General features: G+C 47.1%; 1 protein-coding gene across 3 annotated transcripts; it reads right to left on the reverse strand.

Moving 5' to 3' along the window:
* Nucleotides 1-1,677: 1,677 nt before the first annotated feature.
* VPS11 (VPS11 core subunit of CORVET and HOPS complexes) lies at nt 1,678-19,176 on the reverse strand. Of its 3 annotated transcripts, none has more exons than XM_081790357.1 (17): nt 18,973-19,176; nt 11,257-11,468; nt 10,524-10,668; nt 10,296-10,431; nt 9,583-9,746; nt 8,800-9,047; nt 7,907-8,108; nt 7,346-7,497; nt 6,091-6,277; nt 5,322-5,468; nt 5,010-5,198; nt 4,741-4,902; nt 4,376-4,515; nt 4,089-4,291; nt 3,794-3,965; nt 2,310-2,532; nt 1,678-2,183 (listed from the first exon to the last, which is right to left on the reverse strand). In XM_081790357.1, the coding sequence occupies exons 2-17, from the start codon at nt 11,445-11,447 to the stop codon at nt 2,019-2,021; spliced, it is 2,826 nt and encodes a 941-aa protein (XP_081646483.1). In that variant the 5' UTR covers nt 11,448-11,468; nt 18,973-19,176; the 3' UTR covers nt 1,678-2,018. The 3 variants fall into 3 exon arrangements, with proteins under 3 accessions (XP_081646483.1, XP_060460954.2, XP_060460953.2); XM_060604971.3 differs by having other exon boundaries at nt 10,524-10,631; nt 11,189-11,468; XM_060604970.3 differs by having other exon boundaries at nt 10,524-10,631; nt 11,180-11,468.
* Between the last annotated feature and the right edge of the window lie 144 nt (nt 19,177-19,320).

A 19,320-nucleotide genomic window follows, 5' to 3' on the forward strand; every position in this document is an offset into this window, starting at 1 on the left:
GGAGGGGAGGACCACACTCGGGGCGGGAATTAGAAGGATTGCGACAGACCTGACCTTACCCTTCTGTTACCGCCCCTACTCCACCTGGCTGGTGGGGACCCTGGGGACCCTGTGCGCCCGTCTTCCTTGCTGGAGACCCGGGCCTATTAACCATTCATTATTACTTTTACATATACCTCGTTCTCAGCCGGGAGTACTGATGGTCAGTGACTAAGAGATGCTCCCCAGATTTACCCGCAGAGCAGCCCTCCGACGCCACCCAAAGGGCCAAGCCAAAGTTAGCAGGGCCCGAGAGGAAAAGTATGAACTCTAAAATGCTGCGTTTGAAGTAAATTGTCCTTGGGTAACTTCCATGCCCCTTCCACTGGATTCAACACCTCCAGATAAGAGGATGCTGCAGAAAGTTGGTCACCCAGAATTCTACAGCTTTATCTCCTTGGCTGTGGCACAATTAGTGAAACTGATGCGGTGCTTCCTTTGTTCTATTAAAACCTCGCTCTGCCACAGCCCTGAAATAGGCAACACTCCTATTTCTTAACTGAGGAGACTGGCTCAGAGATCAAAGGTCATGCCCCAAGAAGGGGGGGCGCCTGGGTGGCTCAGTCGGGTAAGTGTCTCACTTTAGCTCTTGGCTCAGGTCATGATCTCCCAGTTCGTGGGTTGGAGTCCCATGTTGGACTCTGCCGACAGCACAGAGCCTGGAGCCTGTTGTGGATTCTGTGTCTCCCTCTCTCTGCCCCTCCCCCTGCTCACACTGTCTCTCTCTCAAAAAATAAACAAACGTGGAAAAAAAAGACAACCCAAGTGGGAGTGCCGTTATCAATGGCACATAATTGTTAGTGGGAAAAGTGCTGGAGAAAGTGCTTGTATTAATAACCATGCACTGAGTGCCCACGTGCTAACTACCACCAAGGAACTGGACACCCATTCGCGCCTCAGGCCTTCACAACAGCTATACGCCATGTTGTCATTCCTAATGTACAGATGAAGAAACAGGTTCAGAGGAGGTAAGAGACAACCTAAATCAAGCTAGGATTCAAACTTAGGTCAGCGGCCCCGAAGTCTGTATTCGTAGCCACTGCAAATACAGTGTACTCTCCCTTTTCCACATACTACCTAAACTCTAAAGCCCAATGTCCGAGTTACTCTTCAGCTGAGTAACACAGAAGAGCAGTCTTCCGACACATTTATAGGCAGACACGCAGCCACACAAACTTCAATGGGCAGCTTCCAAGAGGTAGGAAAAAAAGCGTTTCAACCAAGGCCCTTCTATCTTGTTTATCACTTGGTACTAAATCCGGCAAGACACCAACCTATCCATAATGAAGGCAGGCTCAAACCCCAGGATTCCCACCAGAATCTGCCTCCTGCTTGAATATTTTGTGCAAACAAGAGCCACTGAGACCAGCCAGACTACAGAGCAGGCGCTAGTCTGGGGGCCTTGGTCCAGGTTGCTCCTGGAGCTCAGGTACCAGGCCTTTCGTCACTGAGGCTCTTCGATAAACTGGTCTACTGGAGGCCACCAGCCCCACCCATTACTGGAATGAGGTCTTGTCAACATAATCTTCAAAGAACCCTGCAAGAAGGGAATTGGAGTTCTACAAGAGCAGAGGGAAAGTACATCTTGCACAATTAAGAATCACCAGGAAGTCCCCAGAACAAAACCTTCAACCCCCAAACTACTATATTCTTTTATTTATAGACTCTGGGAGCAAGGACCCAAGCACAGCCTGGTGCCCTTGGATAGAGAACAAAGCAGCTATTGTCCACACTCAGAGGTTGCTGAGGTACCCTCCCCCGCTGGTCTGGAATGATCCACACTGCTCAAAAAGTCAACAGGAGGAATGGCAGGCTGGCCGAAGAAGGGAGAAAAAGTCCTCTTTAGTCCTGAGGGCTATGGCATCAGATCAGGGTGGAGTCCTGGGCATGTCTGCCTGACTCCTGTGCAACAGCCCTGCCTCTGTCCCCCATGTCCCTACTACTGTGCCTCCACTATCACACCCCTTCCCCTGAGCTGCTTAAGTGCCCCTCCTGGAGTGCATGAGCAAGTCCCGCTGCAGCCCAGCCTCCAGGCTTGCAGTCAGCCTGGCCGTGGGAGGGTCGGTCAGCAGAGTCAATTTGTTGAAAACCCCTCGGCCGAAGTAGTCAGCAATCACAGAGAAGCTATCGTTGGAGCACTTGAGCTGCAGGGAAAGAGGAGAGAAGAATCAGAACTGCAGGTGTCCTGTCCTGAGGAGGAAGAAAGAAAAGAAGCGAATGCTCCCGTGACTCTCCATGAGTGGGGCAGTCATCTACCCACTCATGCCCACCTGGTGCTGGAACTGATCATGGAGATCGCGTTTCTGTTCCTGGGCCCGGATCATATCCATGACCTTCCGGTTTTCAGGGAGGCAGGTGGGGCAGTCGGCATCACTTTCCGAGTAACTCTCAAAGCAGTGCTGGTGGAAGGAGTGGCCGCAGAGAAAGTGGACCGAGGGCAGCTCCAAGGCACTGTTACAGATGCTGCACTTGGTCTTCTGGAAAATCTTCGGACTGCAGGCAAGGGAGACCAGAAAGGAGTGGCAAAGAGTGGGGGCAGAGCCAAGAGCCGGGTGCAGAGAGAAGGTGGCTGGAGTCGAGGGGTCCCTGTTGAGGGACTACAAGGTCTTGCTCTTAACCACCAAAAGGGAGTGAAATGAGGATGCCGCCCGGGCCTGCAGAGTCTCAGCGTGCTTCCAGCAAGTCCGGCTAACCCGTTCAGTTTTCACAACCACCACTAAATTGTCTTTCACGGTTTTTAAAAATTTTTCATGTTTGTTTATTTTTGAGACAGAGGGAGCACACACACACGAGTGGGGGAGGGGCGGGGAGAGAAGGGGACAGAGGATCCGAACCAGGCTCCGAGCTGACAGCAGCGAGCCTGACACGAGACTCAAACCCACGAACCTTGAGATAATGACCTGAGCTGAAGTCGAACACTGAACCCGAGTGAGCTACCCAGGCGCCGTTTTTTTTTGTTGTTGTTGTTTTTAATTGAAGTATAACTGACGTACGTTACATTATTTTTGGGTGTACAACACGGTGATTGACAAGTCTGTGTGTTGCACTACGCTCACCACAAGTGTACCTACCATCTGTCACCACACAGCACCATTACCACACCGACTACGTTCCCTGTGCTGTACCTTTCATCCCCGTGACATTCGTTCCACAGCTGGGGAATTTGTACCTTTCAGATCTTTACTTAGATGTGACCCTTCCAGTGAGGACTTTCCTGGCCACCTTATAAACGAGCGCACACACACACACAGCACCCCACTCCCCTTCCTAAACTAGTTTTCTCCTTAGACCTTATCACCATCTGACATACTGTAATATTTCGTTGAATGTATTCAGCGCCTGCCTACCTCTATGTTGTAAGCTCCACATGGCAGGGGTTTTTTTTGTCTGTGTTAAGATCAGTGCTTGCCATCTGACTCCTGATTTTAGCTCAGGTCATGATCTCACAGCCCTCCCCTGCTCTCGCCCTCTCTCTCTTTCCCTCTCTTAAAAAAAAAAAAAAAAAAAAATGTGTCTTTAGAAAAAAAATACAGACTCATAAAAAGAAAAACACCTGCTGCAAGTTAACATCCTCCAAAAACCTAATAAATAACGATCTATGGAATAAACCATTCTTTGGAATTCTTCCATTAAAACAGATCTTCAAAAATGCAAAGTTTGAACACATTTTCATACAATTCTCTATGAAAAGTATTTAATGACACCCAGTGAAGAACAAGATTATCCCCCCTCCACATATCTAGTCGCCAAGTACCTCGCCTTGAGCTCCTGGATCTCCTGGCGGATGCGGGTGGTCTCCTCTCGGTACCGTCGCACCCGGAGCTCGTCCTGTGCAATCTGCTGGCTCTGTTTCTGTAGTTTTTGGACCAGGTAGTCCCGGATGACAGACAGGGTGGCTGTGGAGTTGTGGGCCAGAGTCTGCACCACTGAGATTGGGCCCGGAAGGAAACAAGACAGTGAACCGAGCAGCACCCTCTCGATAGAATGGAAGCGCCCCTGGCCCGGAGCTGTGGGCAGCCTGCACCCCTCCCTACCGCCCTCTGAAGTACCTAGAAGCGGTGGCATGAGGTTCTTGCTCTCGATGTGCTTGAGCACGGCCGCCACATACTCCTTGCAGTCCTCCTCCTTGCGGGCAAAGTAGCTGAGTGCCTGCTCCCACAGGGACGGCTCCTGCTCCCCGTGGCGCTCGCACACAGCAATCACCTGCCGGTACTGCTCATGCTGCATGTGGTAGTGCATGATCTGCTGGAACCTGGGGCCGGGGCAAGGCGCACCTCAGTGGCTGTCCCTGGAAAACCGGATCCTCCCCCTTCCCTGAAGTTGCCCCAAATCTTACAGCTTCCCCTGCTCATAGAGGTAAAGGACCCCATCCTGGAAGTCGTGCATCTGGCAGAGGACCAGGGCCTTGTCAAAGACGTCGCAGAAGCGGCCGCTCTTCAGCAGGGAGATGGCCTCTGCATGAAGCTTCTCTTTGACCTAGGGAAGGAGGGTAGAGTTGCTGGGCATAAGGGGGAAAAAAATCACAAAGGTCTCTTGTGACAAGGCAAGTCAACTGCCTCTTCGATCGCCTCTTCACGGAGGAACCAGTTAGCCCCCAAGGGTGAGGGGTCACTGGTCTAAAGAATGCAGCAAAAGGCAACCACAAAAGATGGAAGGGCTGTCTTTTCTCCAGCACCTGCTGCAGCTTTTGCCAGGCCTCACCTGTGGATCTTTCTCATGGGCCCAGTTCTGTAGCCGCAGCTCAAGGAGTGTGTCATAGATGCCCTGCGGGGAGTCAGGCTGTACTTCACTCATGTGTTCTAGGAAAGCTTTCAACTCTCGAGGGTTGTTGGCAAAGATGGGGATGAACTCCTCTGAGTTGGCCTAGGATGGCAAGGGAGGAGAGAGGAGGCCGAGTGAGTGGGTATGGTGTCCATGAGGCCCCGGAAGTGATCCCTGTTGTCCAAAAGCCATTCTCCGTGACGTCTCACCCTGCAGCCTGGAGCCTCCCTGTCACCTCGGCCTTCGAGGCTAGGCTGATAGTCGGTACACAGTCCCTTTAGCAACTGGGTCGTCTGCTCTGGTATGTGGTGCATGAGGATCTTGCCATAGCGTTTCATGTTGCTCTCTGCCTGCTCAAAAGGCAGCTTGCCGATGTACCGAAGGGCTTCCTGATAATTCTGTGGAGAGGTAAGGGCAGAGTAAGCGCATGCTCCTGCCTTCCCACCAGGAAGTACTTTCATCATTCCGGGGATGTCCTGGAAAAAGAACAGGTCTCTGTCTGGGTCAAGAGTCTCACTTACTTTAATGTCCTCTAGCTGAATCTTTAAGTACCACTCATGATGTGCATGGTTCTCAGCCAAGTAGAGGGCATGGGAGTAGTAGCCAGCCTGCCGGAGCACCTTGATGGCTGTCTCCACATCAAAGTGGACTTCACTCTCACTCTTGGTCTGCCAGGGAGACGTCAGACAAAATCATTCACAGAAAGGTTGTGGTTGGGGAAGGGAGAGGAAACCTGCATCTGAGACCAGATTCTTTTTTTTTTTCTTTAACACGAACGCTAGGCCCAATGTGGGGCTTGAACTCACGACCTGGAGATCTAGATTTGCATGTTCTACCAACTGAGCCAGCCAGGTGCCCCCTGACAGATTCTTAAGATAACAATAAAGTTGAGGCCGGGAGGGTTGGAGACAAAAAAAAAAATTAAAGAAAGTCCATGGTTTTAAAACACTAGGTCCTCCTACTTCTCAGTAAGCTTTTAAGAGCTAAAGTCTTCCTCTTCCCCTACTATTACAGGGACACCTCTGGGGACCCAGGGGCCCACCACTGTTAATTCCCTGAGCTTACATACCCTCAAAAGTTCAAGCATCATAAAACAAGAGGGAGACAGGAGAGAACTAGCAGGAAAGGCTATTCCTCTTCCCAGTTTATAGACCAGAGGGTCCTGGTCCCCAAATAAGGTGAGTCCTTTCTTCTCCCTGCATCTGCTGAAAAAGGGGCAAACCCTGGTAAAGCCACCTCCCGCTCAGCGGGGCCCTCGGGGAATCTACCACCACCACCACCACCCTGCACCTTGATGAACTCCTCTAGCTTCGAACTGTCCTTGAGCTTGGTATAGCAGTTGAGCAGCAGGGTAGTGTGGTCAGCATTGGCCAGGGACTGCCGGTGCAGGGTCTGTAGGTAGGCGGTCAGGTTGTGGATGCGCTGGGCATCCAGAAACTTGCGGATCACATAGGATGGCTCCAACTTTCCAATGGTTCTAGAGAGACACGTGCATCAAACAGCATCTGGATCAGTGTACTTCTCTTTCATGTGCCTAGGAATCACTTGCAGATCCTCAGCACGTCTGGGGGGAGGCCTGTGAATCTGTATTTCTAACAAGACCTGGATGATATCAATGCTACTAGACTGCAGACCACATGAGATGCAAGGCTAACACAGCACTGGTTCTTAAACTTGGCTGAAGATAGGAATTCTAGAAAGGTAGAGAGGCCAGACAGGTTCACACCACCTCTTAGTAGGGCAGAAAATTTCAAGAATTAGGGTTTCTTCAAGGGAAGAAACTGTAGAAGCCAAGAGATGAATACCCTTTCCCTTTAAAGAATCAAATCAAGGGGCGTCTGGGTAGCTCAGTCGGTTAAGTGTCTGCCTTTGGCTCAGGTCATGATCTCATCGTTCATGAGTTTGAGCCCCCCATCGGGCTCTCTGCTGCCAGTGCAGAGCCCGCTTCAGATCCTCTGTCCTCATCTCTCTCTGCCCCTCCCCCACTTGTGCTGTGTCTCTCAAAAGAAACAAACAAACAAACAAACAAACGAATCAGGTCAAAATGATATATATATTTTTTTTAAACTAAGCTTTGTGCCCAATGTGGGACTTGAACTCATGATGCTGAAATCAAGAGTCGTGTGCTCTACCAACTGTGCCAGCCAGGTGCCCAAAAATGAATATTAACAAAGGCCAGCCTAAACAAGAACAGGTGCCTGGCCGGCTCTGTCAGTAGAGCATGTAACTCTTGATCTCTGGGTTGTGAGTTCAAGCCTCACATTGGGTGTGAAGCCTACTTAAAAAATATAGATACGTAGGTAAAAACAAAATAAAGTTTAAAACAAGAGATACTCATCAGCTCCACTGCACCCTGGTCACGTAATATTTGACCCTAAATGTTCCCTTTACAGTGAACTGTACCAACTTCTCACCCGGGCCATCAACAGTTTCTGCAGGGAAAAAGGATGGCTCCTTTTGGTGGAGTCCATTCCCCTAACCCAAGCCCAGGTGTTAGTCTATCAGGCTGCATTCAGAGCTATATCCTAAAGCACCCAAGACTAACCGGATATACTGTTGAACAGCCCCATCGTGGTTGCCCTTGCTGTAGAGATGGTCCCCATACTGCATGAAGATCTGGGCCAACCCATCACTATCTAGGTGCTGGCTCTTGGCCAGGTTAATGGCCATCTCAAATAGGTTCTTCTTAAACAGCATCTGCAAGGGGAGAGAGATTAGAAAATTACTAGAAGCAGTCCTGAGGAGACACCCTACCAGAAAGCAGCTACAACACACAAGCCAGACGGTCCTGGATTTCTGATCTGCCTAGATCCTAGACAGGGCAAGACCTCTCAGATAACCCGAAGTCCAACGTGGCCTTACTTTCCAAGGCTCCCTGCGGCAGAATGGACCCTGAGAGTGGACTCGGGCTCTCAGCCATTACTTTACTCTTAAAACCTCATCCCAGGCCATTTACCTTGTAATTCGGCCCTAAAGGAGCTAGGTAAGGCTGTGCCCCAAAGGGAAGGAAACACCCCGGCCAAGGTGACTTGGCCTCCAAGAGGAGCCTGTTCCTACACCTGCGTCTGGGTGCCCGTGGCCAGCTCTGGAAATCTGGTGGCCTTGCCTCCAGTTTGGTCTGTGTGTCCTTCTCCTGCAGCGCGTGGACCCGCCCATCCCGCGTCAGCACGTACAGGGAGCCCCACTCAGCAAGAACGTCCACTACGTCCTCAAAGACGGCACTATAGGCTATGAACTTGTTGCACAGGTCGTAGATGTTGAGGATCTGCTTGTCGGAGCTCTGGGAGTCCCTACTGGTAAACTCTGACCTGTGTGGGAAAGAAAAAGCACCGGCTATTTGCACCAGCTCCTCTTTCCATGACAACTTTGGTGCTGCCTACTCTGCCCAGAACAAATCACCCTCTGGCCCCTCTAGCAGCATATCCCATAAATGCAGCATTGCATAGGCAGTTGTAGGAAGAGAACACATAGACCTGATCGTACCTTTCAGGATCCTACCATTAACATAAGGGGTGGCTTAAAAAATTAAGAACATCCAAACACCCATTCATATAATTAGCCCCTGGTATATGGGAGATACTGCGCTTAGTGCTGACTGAAGATAAACACCGACACAGATCATTCCCATCATGAGGAAGAGCCTGCCACCCCTTTTCAGGTGGCTCAGAATAAAAATACTGTGTCCTGCATTCCCCAGCCCTTTATAGCTTCTCCACTGTTCATTTCCTTGTTCCGCCACCCAGTGTGTTTTGACTGAAGAGTAAAAAAAACAAAAACAGGTCAAAAATTCCCTGGGGCGTTCTAGGGCACTTAGCAAATACCTGTAGCAAAAATACATTTTTTCAGTAAAAATGTTACAACTGAATCTAAGTGTGAGGACAATGAACAGAAAACCAAAGTAGCGGACTGACAGGATTGGGGTATTAGGATTTTAAAATCACGTTAATTCTGGCAAACAAGTGCGGACTTCTCCCTTTCCCTTCCCCCTGGAGTCCTTACTTGGGAGAAACCTTCCGGTCACGGGAGACAATGACAAGGTAGCCTCTAAACCAGTGAGCAATGAGTTTATGGCCCTCGAAGGCAAAGCAGGGCCCACGTTCATCAGGCTGGTACAGGTAGACACATTCGTCTCCAGCCACTATGAACTGCAGGTCCTGAGAAGGGTCGCTTAGAGCTGAGCAGCGCAGGCCACAACCATGGGTGTCCAACTCCACACGAGGGTAGTCCTTTCCAGAAACTATATAGGACTGCAAGAAGAAAGGCGTTAACAGGCTCCCTTTCAGGAGGGGGCATCTAAGCCTTCCCAAAGGTATTCCCATCTCCATACTGGCTCTCTTTCTTTTTGACTCTTAGCACCCTAACACTTTCCCTGGCTCCTTGCTTTGTCCATTACCATCACCCACATTTTCTCCCTCTGTGTGTATGGTCGCTAACTACAGGAAAACTGCCACTACAAGAAATGCAATAATTTTGAACTTTTACCAAGACCATACTTGAGAGTAGACTGTTAGAAATTAAGAGCATCAGACACCAACAAAGTAAAATAACTTGTCCAATGTTACTTAACAAGTTAGGGGGAAAAAAGCAGGTCTTTCGCTACAAGCCCATTGTTCTTTTCCTAACTCTGACTCTTCCTTGCCTCTTAAGTGAAAAAATAAAATATTAAGCTGGGCAAATGAGTCAAGGCTACATGATGAAGAGTTTAAGAACCCTACCTCTCGTCATTTCCTTATCGTAGGCCCCTTTCTTGCCTGCCCCTAACAGTGCAGGCCCCCATCATACCTGAACGTTCTCAGTTGTCACAACAAACAAATGAGTGGTCTTTCCCGCTTGGCGAAACGCCAGTCCAGTAACAGGATAGTTGCCCTTGTGCAGAATCTGGGTCTTGCTATGCCGGTCCCGTGTGATGTCTCCTTTGTTCAATGTAACACTGCCATCTGTGAAACCTGTAGGAGACCAGGAAACAGCACTTCATTGAGGCTGAAAAGATCAGGGAGCACAGAAGGGGAAAAAGACCATTTAAGGCACTTGTTAGAAGCGACAAGCTTTCAGGGTGCTTGGGTGGCTCAGTCAGTTAAGCATTTGACTCTTGATTTCGGCTCAAGTCATAACCTCATGGTTTGTGGGATTGAGCCCTGCGTCGGGCTCTGTGCTGACAGCATGGAACCTGCTTGAGATTCTCTCTCTTTCCCTCTCTCTCTCTCTGCCCCTCTACCTGACTCATTCTCACTCTCAAAATAAATAAACTTAAAAAAAGAAGTAACAAGCTTTCTCCTTATATCTAACTCTTCCAATGGTTATCATAAAAATCGGTGCACACAGGCTCTTTTTCAAAGAACAAAACTAAATGCTTTCCCGCTCCAAACTTTACTATCTCAAAGACCTTAGTTCAGTATAAAGTGGTCTCATTAAAACAACGAAGACGAGCTGCAGAAGCAACTCTGAAGAAAATCTATAAAAACCACGGAGTGTTAGCTTTGCCTTCTTCCGCTTACCAATGGCCATAAAGTTGAGATTTTCATGGACAGTCAAACAAGACACAACAGTTGGCTCTGTTCCTGGGATGGCAGGGAAGATGCGAGTGCAGAGTGGATTGCCACCATCTCTCTTTTCCAGGTTCCAGATTTTTACCTGTGAACAGACCTCAGATATGTGAATACTAGTCACCCTCCAACAACCATTCCCAGGGCCTGGGTCTTTCCCACTTCCTTTCTGGGACTCACCAGGGGGTTGATGCCTTCTTCATCTTCACCAACAGATGCCAAAATATTGTGCTGCTTCAGCTGATATAGGTGTGTCACCCGTAGTTTGTAGGCTTGGAAGCCTGTAAGCTGTAGAGAGCGGGGCAAGAACCAGATTTGGCCTTCCATATGTGTAGAATAGTCAAGGAACCTCCTTTCCAAGGAGAGAGACTTCTATTTAGACCAGATCCCAGATAACTACTAACATATATTATTTAATCTCTCTCAAATTTTCAAGAATTTCTCCACATATTATCTCCTAAAAGTCCTCCATCTTAAAAACAGTGAAAACGGAGACCAGAGTTTAGTAGCAACAATATGAAGAACAAAGCAGCAAACTTCTAGTCTCATGTATCTCCTTGCCCACAATTTGGGCAGGAGAGATCACGCCACCTTACACATTCACCTTGTAAAGCCAACCTGCATACGCTGTTTAGATAGATCTCAAAAATAGCCTTGCCAAACTGGTATCTTACACCTCTTTCACAGAGAAGTAAATGGAAGCCCCAAGAGGTTGCCTTGCCCACGATTGCTCAGTTGGCAACAAGTTACTGAATGGACTTCCTCCTTTTCTTCCCTCAGGCCACAGAAGGAGCCACTGGGCGCCCACCTAAAGGAAAGTGTCACGTAGCACGAACCCCTCTGACCGACAGATTCCATCCCAGCTGGATCTCTTCAGGGATCCGGGGAGGGAACAGACAGCTCCAGAGGAAGGATATCTCCAAAGACGAGGCTCCCTCGGCCTGAGTCGCAGACAGTGATGCCAGGAGGAAGGCAAAGGAACTTAGAAGCAGCGGGTCCTGAGGCAGGTGCAGCCGCGGGAGCAGCACCATCGTTGCCCAGCGGCTCCTTCACCAGCTCCTTGTCGAAGAAAACGAAACGCCGCCACTGCAGGTAGGCCGCCATCTTGGCCGAAGGTCCCCGCCTCTGGGAGAGAGGTCATGTGAGAGGGGCGGAAGGATCACGTGAGCCGACAGCTTCCTGGGGCCTGAGTGCACATGCGCCCTGGCGGCCAGGTGACAGCTTCCCGCGGCGGGGAGAGTGGGCGGGGCCGCGTGAGGTAGGACTCCCCGCCGGTCCCTCGCCCGGCTGTTGGCCTGTTTACCGGCTCTGTACCTGCGCTGGCTAAAGTGCTTCTGAAGTGCTGGGCCCTTCACCTCTTTGAGCATCAGTTTCCTCCTTTATTAAATTCGTGGGCACTGAAGGATCAAGATGAGGACTATCACACGCTTTAATTGTAACCCACTGTGCTCAAGCGGATTATGACCTCCTACGACGGTTTTGAGGCGTGAATAAACCAATGTATATGAAACTGGCTTTTCAGCTGTAGGAGCGGAGACATAAAGTTAGAAGTTTGTGTCTGCAACGAGATACGGATTGCGCACCACAATCGGTGTCTTAGGTTCGTTTTTGTGTCCCTCTGTCAGTGTGGCATGAATTAGACATGTAAAATCTGTTTCTTAACGAAGCTAGGAAATACTTGTGGGGCAGGAACTCTCAAGAACGTGGGCTTTTTTTTTCCCTTTCCGTAGTGGGAGGGTATGGGACATAAGCCGAACGTGGGAAAAGGCCTGGAAGTGGCAGCTCTGGGAGCTGAGTGATTGAACAAGTGGCAAGTGTCTAAGATATTCCATGGCCACCCACCATTTACATCTCTGGCTAAAGCAAGTGTTCCTGGGGAAAACTGTAGGTGTACACTTTGGCGTCACAAGGAGCTCTGTACAGGAGTGACATTTTGAGATCATACGGACATATGAAAAAGTGACCATGTGGTATCTGTGAAGTTTGTTTTTGCACCTCTCTCCCCCACAGCTTTTTATTTCCGGAAAGTTTTATCTTGATTCCCACCAGCTGGAGATCCCAGAACGCGGGGGCTGTGTTTTGTTTACCATGACCAGTCCTAACAGAGCCCGGTAGAGGCTTCGTGTTTGGTTGAAGGAATAAATGTGGATGATTTTCTTCTTACCCCCGCCTCTCCTCAATCTGGTTGACGGGAAAGGTAGTGTCCATTTGCTAAAGAGATAAGTGAGGGGAAGAAACTGTATAGCACATAGATTTCCTGACTTCTAGCTCAGATTTCTTTCCTCTTTCACAGTTTCAACATCCAAACCCATGTGAAGTATAAATGGGGAGTAGCCTGGACCCACTTTCACCTGCTGAGTATATTTTGTACTACTCATCGGAATTTTTGCAAGTGTGTTACGTCAATCGTGAAGTCTATGAATAACATGTTAAAAGAAGTGATGTGGGGGGCACCTAGCTGGCTCGGTAGAGCATGAGGGTCTCTCAGGGTCATGAGTTCAAGCCTCATGTTGGATGCAGAGTTTACATTAAAAAAAAAAAAAAAAAGCAGTGATGTGAGGACAAGGGGTGAAGGATGGATGAAATAGATAAAGGGGATTAAGAGGTATTTACAAAAAAAAAAAAAAAAAAAGACAGGGATGTAATATACAACACAGGGAACACAGTCGATAATATTGCACAAACTTTGTATGGCCACAGATGGTTTACTGGATCTATGTGGTAACCACTTTGTAATGTATATAAACACCATGTACACTTGAAATGAACACAAGGTTGTACATAAGTCACTTTTCAAGAAAACAAGCAATGTGAAATATAGAGACGTGAACAGCAGAGTGGCATCTTTGTTGTTGACTTAGGTGCTCCCCCTACTGTCTAACGGCAGAGGTCCAGAGTTTTCCTACTTCCTATTTGAACCTGGGAAGGCCGATGCCCATTTGGTCTTATTGATGAGGGTACAAAGGCAGGGATTGGTGACCCACTGCATTTCTTCAGACTCACTGCCTTCCTTCCCTTCCTCCTTTAGACAAACATGTATCAAGTACTCACTATCCCTGCAATTGTACTAAACGCCCAGAATATAAATATGAACAAGAGGTGGTTCTTGCCCTTTAGGGAGCTCAACCACCACCATGGGAGAGAGACATAGAAATGACTGCCAGTAACCAGCCCTGAATTTCATACAATTAATTATACCTAACAGAGTGCTTTCACTTTTTATGGACTTTCCTAGCAACCATCTACAGAAGTATCATTATCTCCGGTGAGAAACGGGAGTCTCTATGAGGTTCAAGTGACTCTCTGGGCAAGCACATCAAAGTTCTTCAGTTCCCTAACCATTAATTAGATGCTTTTCTGGAGTGTGAAGCTAGGCTGTACTTGTCAGAACATACACCAGGATTTGTCTTTTTGTTACACTTGTCTGAATCCAGGAACTTCAGTATAGTGAGGAAGATAAGCAGAGAAACTACACAGAAAATGATGTACTAATTGTTACAGTTCTGCATTTGGAGAACTTTGAGTTCTGAAGGGACTAAAGAAGCAATTCAAGTCTTTAGCTTGAAATTAAAGGGATCGCAACTCAGAATCAAGGATTGCCTAGCAATGGCCTCTCTTTTCTGCATTAGCAAAATGCTGCCCATGATGTATAAAACAGTCATATTCACTGGAGCAAAACAGGAACTTTTCTTGTTTTGGCTTCAAACTTTTATTTTCTATCAGGTTTTGTTTTTTTGTTGTTGTTGTTTTTTTCCTGCCTCATGTGGCTCTCTGGGTAGAAAACCATTTTTTAGACTACTGAAAAGTCTGGGTTTTTTTCTCTTAACCCCTAAAAGGCTATCAAAAGTTTCCACCTTAACAACAGGACAGCTAAAGTGTCCGCTTCAGCAACAAACTCAGAGGTCTCCCCATACAGGTTCCAAAGTTACAGGGAAACAGGAGGAAGCAATTAGCTCATTATTGATTGTGAAAATCTGGCCAAAAAAAAAAAAAAGGGAAGGGAAATTCCCCATGAACTTGGCAAAGCACTTAACCAAGCTTTTAACAACTGCAGTAGTGCCCATTTTTAAGTTGTATTTCTCTAGAGTAATAATAAAAACAAGTGGTTAACTAACGTGTACTTGGTGCTTAGGATGTTCCAAGCACTCTACTAAGCACTTTACCCCCTTGTACATCAACCTTGTGAGGCATGTACCAGCGTGTCACTTTTAATGATGTGGAAATTGAGGCTCAGGAAAGCTAAACAACTTGCCTAGAGTCACACAGGTAGGAAGTAGTGCTTACAGGCAAATCCACGTCTGTCCAACTCTGAAGCCCCATATTCTGGGTGCTTGATTTATTTTTTAAACAATATTTGTTTATTTTTGAGAGACAGAAAGAGACACAGAGCATGAGCAGGGGATGGGCAGGTAAACACAGAATCCGAAGCAGGCTCCAGGCTCTGAGCTGTCAGCTCGAACCCACAAGCCGTGGCATCATGACCTGAGCCGAAGTCGGACACTCAACCGACTGAGCCACCCGGGCACCCCTGGGTGCTTGATTTCAATTTTTGTTTTTAGAAGTCAATTCCATAAATTTGTTCATAAATCTGAGTGATTTTCTAGGTGTTCGTGAAATCACAGAATTCAAGAACACAAAAACCTTGCTTTCTCTGGACACATAATCATTCCCATCTCAATGCAAACTGGGAAATGTCCCCAGTACTTTGTCTCCTCATCCACTCCTCACTCCATCCAATTCAAATTCATAATACCAGGACTGGAGAATTGCATCAGTATTTTTTTCCAATGTTTTTTAGTTTTATTTATTTTGAAAGAGAGAGAGAATCCCAAGCAGGCTCTGCATTCCTCAGTGTGGGGCTCAAATTCATGAACAGTGAGATCATGATCAGAGTTGAAATCAAGAGTCAGATGCTTAATCAGCTGAGCCACCCAGGCACCCCTGTATCCTTAACAGTATTATTAAAGATACAGGGGCTGTCATTCACTGCTGTTGGTAGTGCATATGGTAAACTTTTCTGGAGGGCAACTTGGCAATATGTATCAAATGCCTAAAGAGGAATTTAAGCCTGCATAGGCACTTCTAGGAATTTATCCTAAGTAGATTATAGGGGACAGATTTGCATAAATATCTGTCAATAAAAGTGTCTACTGCAATTTTATAATAGAAGGGAAAAAAGGAAGCAACATAATTGTCAAATACTAATGTTGGTAAATAAAATTATTGTAGTTCTTTATACAAGTCTATAAAAATAGCCACTGAAAATTCTGTAGAGGAAAAATGACATAGGAAAATTAACGGAATTACAGTCACAAAATATTATCTCCATTAAAGTTTAAAGTGTGTGCATATACATCAGAATGCTAAGTGTTTAAAAAATGGAATTGTGGGTGATTTTTATTTTACTATTTGTTTTTCCTATGTTCTTCAGTTTTCTTCAATCACATTTCTTTCGTAATTCTAAAACCATTGGTGAAGAAATAGAAAATAAAAACAAAAACAAAAAAAAAAACTTATCTAGGTACAGCCTCTCCTGCTAAAAGTGAGTTTTCCCCTGTCTCAGGGTTCCAGCAAAATCAAACTTTCTAGTCTTTTGAGTGACACAAAATAACTTCTAAAAATTTTCTAAAATAACTTCTAAAAATTCTATTAAGGTATAACATATATAGAAAAGCATACATACCATGGCCCATTAAATTTTCACAAAGCCATTGCAACCAGCATGGTAACCAGAGCGCGGCAAGCACCCCCAAGAAGCGTGTTATGTCCTCTTCTAAACACTAGAACCCCACAAGGGTAAGCACCGTTTCCACCTCTATCACCATAGCTTAGTTTTGCCTGGTTTTAAACTTTATATAACTGAAATCATAAAGTATGTACCCTTTAGCTTCTGGCTTCTTTCACTATTAGCTTTGTGGGCTTTAGTTAAGTCGCAGACTGTAATCATAGGCCATTTTCATTGCTGTATAGAATTATATTGTGTGAATTCACCACAATTTATTTACCGATCCAACTATTTTTTTGAGAGAAAGAGAGAGAATCCCAAGCAGGCTCTGAGCTGTCAGTGCATAGCTCAACATGGAGCTTGATCTCACGAACCACGAGATCATGACCTGAGCTGAAATCAAGAGTTGGATGCTTACCCGACTAAGCCACCAAGGCACCCCTACTCATCCAACTATTGATAGGCATTTAGGTAATATTCAATTTGGGGCCGTTATGAATAAAGCTATTACAAACAGTCTCTTAGTGAATATATATAAACATTACCTAAACCTAAGATGGAAGTTGCTGAATGACAACTAATTTTTTTTATTTTTATTTTTTTTAACGTTTATTTATTTTTGAGACAGAGAGAGACAGAGCATGAACGGGGGAGGGGCAGAGAGAGAGGGAGACACAGAATTGGAACCAGGCTCCAGGCTCTGAGCCATCAGCCCAGAGCCCGACGCGGGGTTCGAACTCACGGACCGTGAGATCGTGACCTGAGCTGAAGTCAGATGCTTAACCGACTGAGCCACCCAGGCGCCCCGACAACTAATTTTTAAAATTCTCCTGAACCAGGATGTTTGTCCTGATTAACACTACCCTCAGCACATGATGTTAACATGCACGGTTTATAACGTATGCACATGCTCCTGCTAATGTGTTCACTTTAATCTTCTGACAGTTGCACATGTCCTGCAAGATGGCAACTTTAGGGTTTCTGCTCAGGGTGGGGGAAGCGATGTAGTCCTCAAATGTTCTTAACATGTTGTTCTAAGTGAGAACTAGTGAATTCAGCTGCCTTCGTCAATCTAAATCAGGTGTTTTACCTTAACATTTTCCCATCATTTTACAACTTGTTCTTGTGAAACACTAGGGTCCTCTCTGGTCAGAAAACAAAACAGGTGACTCCAGAGCACTCGCACCTGCTGCACCTCCCAAGGGGACAGATACCCAGGTTGAAAACCGTAGCTGCAGCAAAACTGTACTCCCACCAAGGATAACCCGAGGATGGGAGCTCATTTAGGAGCAGATCAAACTGACTTTCTTAGTGTCCCAATTTGCACACATTCAATAGGTTTTTAATAAGTACACTGAGAGGCGCCTGGGTGGCTCAGTCGGTTGGACGTCCAACTTCAGCTCAGGGCATGATCTCGAGGTTCATGAGTTCGAGCCCCACATCGGACCCTCTGCTGTTGACTCAGAGCCCGCTTCAGATCCTCTCCCCCTCTCTCTGCCCCTTCCCCTCTCGCTCTCAAAAAATAAACTAAAAAAAACAAATAAATAAATAAGTGCACTGAAACCATAAACATGTTTCCCAACAGACTGACTTTTCCAAAGGCAAGGACATGGTCATCCCCATCTCTGGAATCCCACACCTAGTGCAATGCTTATATCTGACAGAGGCCCAATAAATATTAGAAATGAATAATCTGTTTGAAATGGATGGAATCTATCCTACCAGACTGCTACCCAAAAGTTGGGTCAGTCATACAGTAACAAAATCTTTCTCTGTGGAACTGAAATGACAACTTAGCATGTCTCATAGAACTGAAATGACAACTTAGATATCCATCACTGTGGCTGACCAACCCCCATGCTATGGAATGTTCTACAGCAGTAAACAATGAGGTGAATCTTTACACACTGATCCGGAAAACGCTCCGTGATACGTTATTACTTTCAAAAAAAAGGGGGACAAAATGCAAGCTGCAAACAAACTTCATTACACAACATTTTATCATTTAAAAAGAAAGCAAAAGCTACAGATTTCAACAAATGTCCGTAAATGCCCAGGAGGAGGCCTGGAAGGTTACACACCACGCTGTTAACAGTAGATAATTCCAGAAAGAGTGAGATTGAGCATGGTATCAAAGGGATTTATTTCCCCTTATTTCTACCAAGGTCTCTCTACACGAAGACTGAACAGTCCACAAAGGGAAGAAAAATAGACCTCTCCCTGATACTACCAGTAGATGTGTTTATCTTCCAAGTACAGACACCTGACTACCCTGCCTCCCTAAGCATCATGAAAAATGTAGGGAAAGGAACAGGTTAAGAGTTCCTTAAACAAGTCCTGGCCGTTACAGCCAGGACCTTCTAGGGAACCTTCTGCGAAGGGAGGCTAGGAGTCGATTTCGGAAGAGGGAGGATACAGGAGACCGATTTTCCACATTTAAGAAAAGTGCGCTCAGGTCAACAAAACGGGGGTGGGGGTGGGGCAGGTTGAAAAAAGAAAAGTGAGCTCTCCAAGCGCTGTGCACACTTCCATTAGGCTATGAAGTACACAGAAGGGAGGGAGGAGCGCCAAACCTGCCCGAGATACTTTAATTCTGACAGAAGCAGGAAAAAAGAAAATATACAAGATTTAAAGGAACGGAAACATGAGGTGATGCATTTATGCTCAGTTGATCACAGCCTCATAGATAAGTGTCTTTTGCGTGCAGCGCTTTCCATTTTGGAATATTCTGTCTCAGAAAAATGGGTCTTAGAGTAAGGGGTCCAGGCCAAGTTCTGTTATGTCTGTCCCACCAGCGAAGATCTGTCTTGGTATCTTTAAGGTGAAACGAAGGTGGGGGTGGACCAAGCCTGAAGCGTAGCCATTCTGGATTTCTATCCGAAGCCTAAGCAGTTCAATACCAACCAGCAAGCGAGAGCCTCTTCCGCGTGGCTGCGGAGGGGATGCCGGTCATTCCTGCTCTTCGGCCGGGGCTCCCCTGGTGACCGGAGTAAGGGGACCGACTGCGGGACTGTCCGGGTGCTCACTTGCACCGGGCACGAGTCACTCCCGATACCGGCAGTCCGGCATCCAGCGCCGAGGCCGGAAAGGTCCCGGAACGCACCGGGGCGCGCGCCAGGCCCCATGACGTGGCCCAATCCCGAGCCGGCGTCGGCCGTTTCCCACCCACAACTGGCGGACTGGCCCCTCGGCAGCCTCCAGACTGAAGCCGGCGACGGAGGAGGGGGCGGGCCTAGGACGTGGCCCAATGGG

Source organism: Panthera onca, chromosome D1 (genome assembly GCF_046562875.1).
Source record: "Panthera onca isolate mPanOnc1 chromosome D1, mPanOnc1 haplotype 2, whole genome shotgun sequence".
In the NCBI taxonomy this organism is placed as follows: domain Eukaryota; kingdom Metazoa; phylum Chordata; class Mammalia; order Carnivora; family Felidae; genus Panthera; species Panthera onca.

Bases quoted from the DNA above. Each gene is read 5' to 3' on its own strand.
- VPS11 (XM_081790357.1), bottom strand. From the start codon at position 11,447: ATGGCGGCCTACCTGCAGTGGCGGCGTTTCGTTTTCTTCGACAAGGAG. The intron at 5,199-5,321 runs GTAAGTGAGACT...ACCTCTCCACAG, and splicing joins TTCAGCTAGAGGACATTAAA to AATTATCAGGAAGCCCTTCG. The intron at 4,292-4,375 runs GTAAGATTTGGG...CCCCGGCCCCAG, and splicing joins CTCTATGAGCAGGGGAAGCT to GTTCCAGCAGATCATGCACT.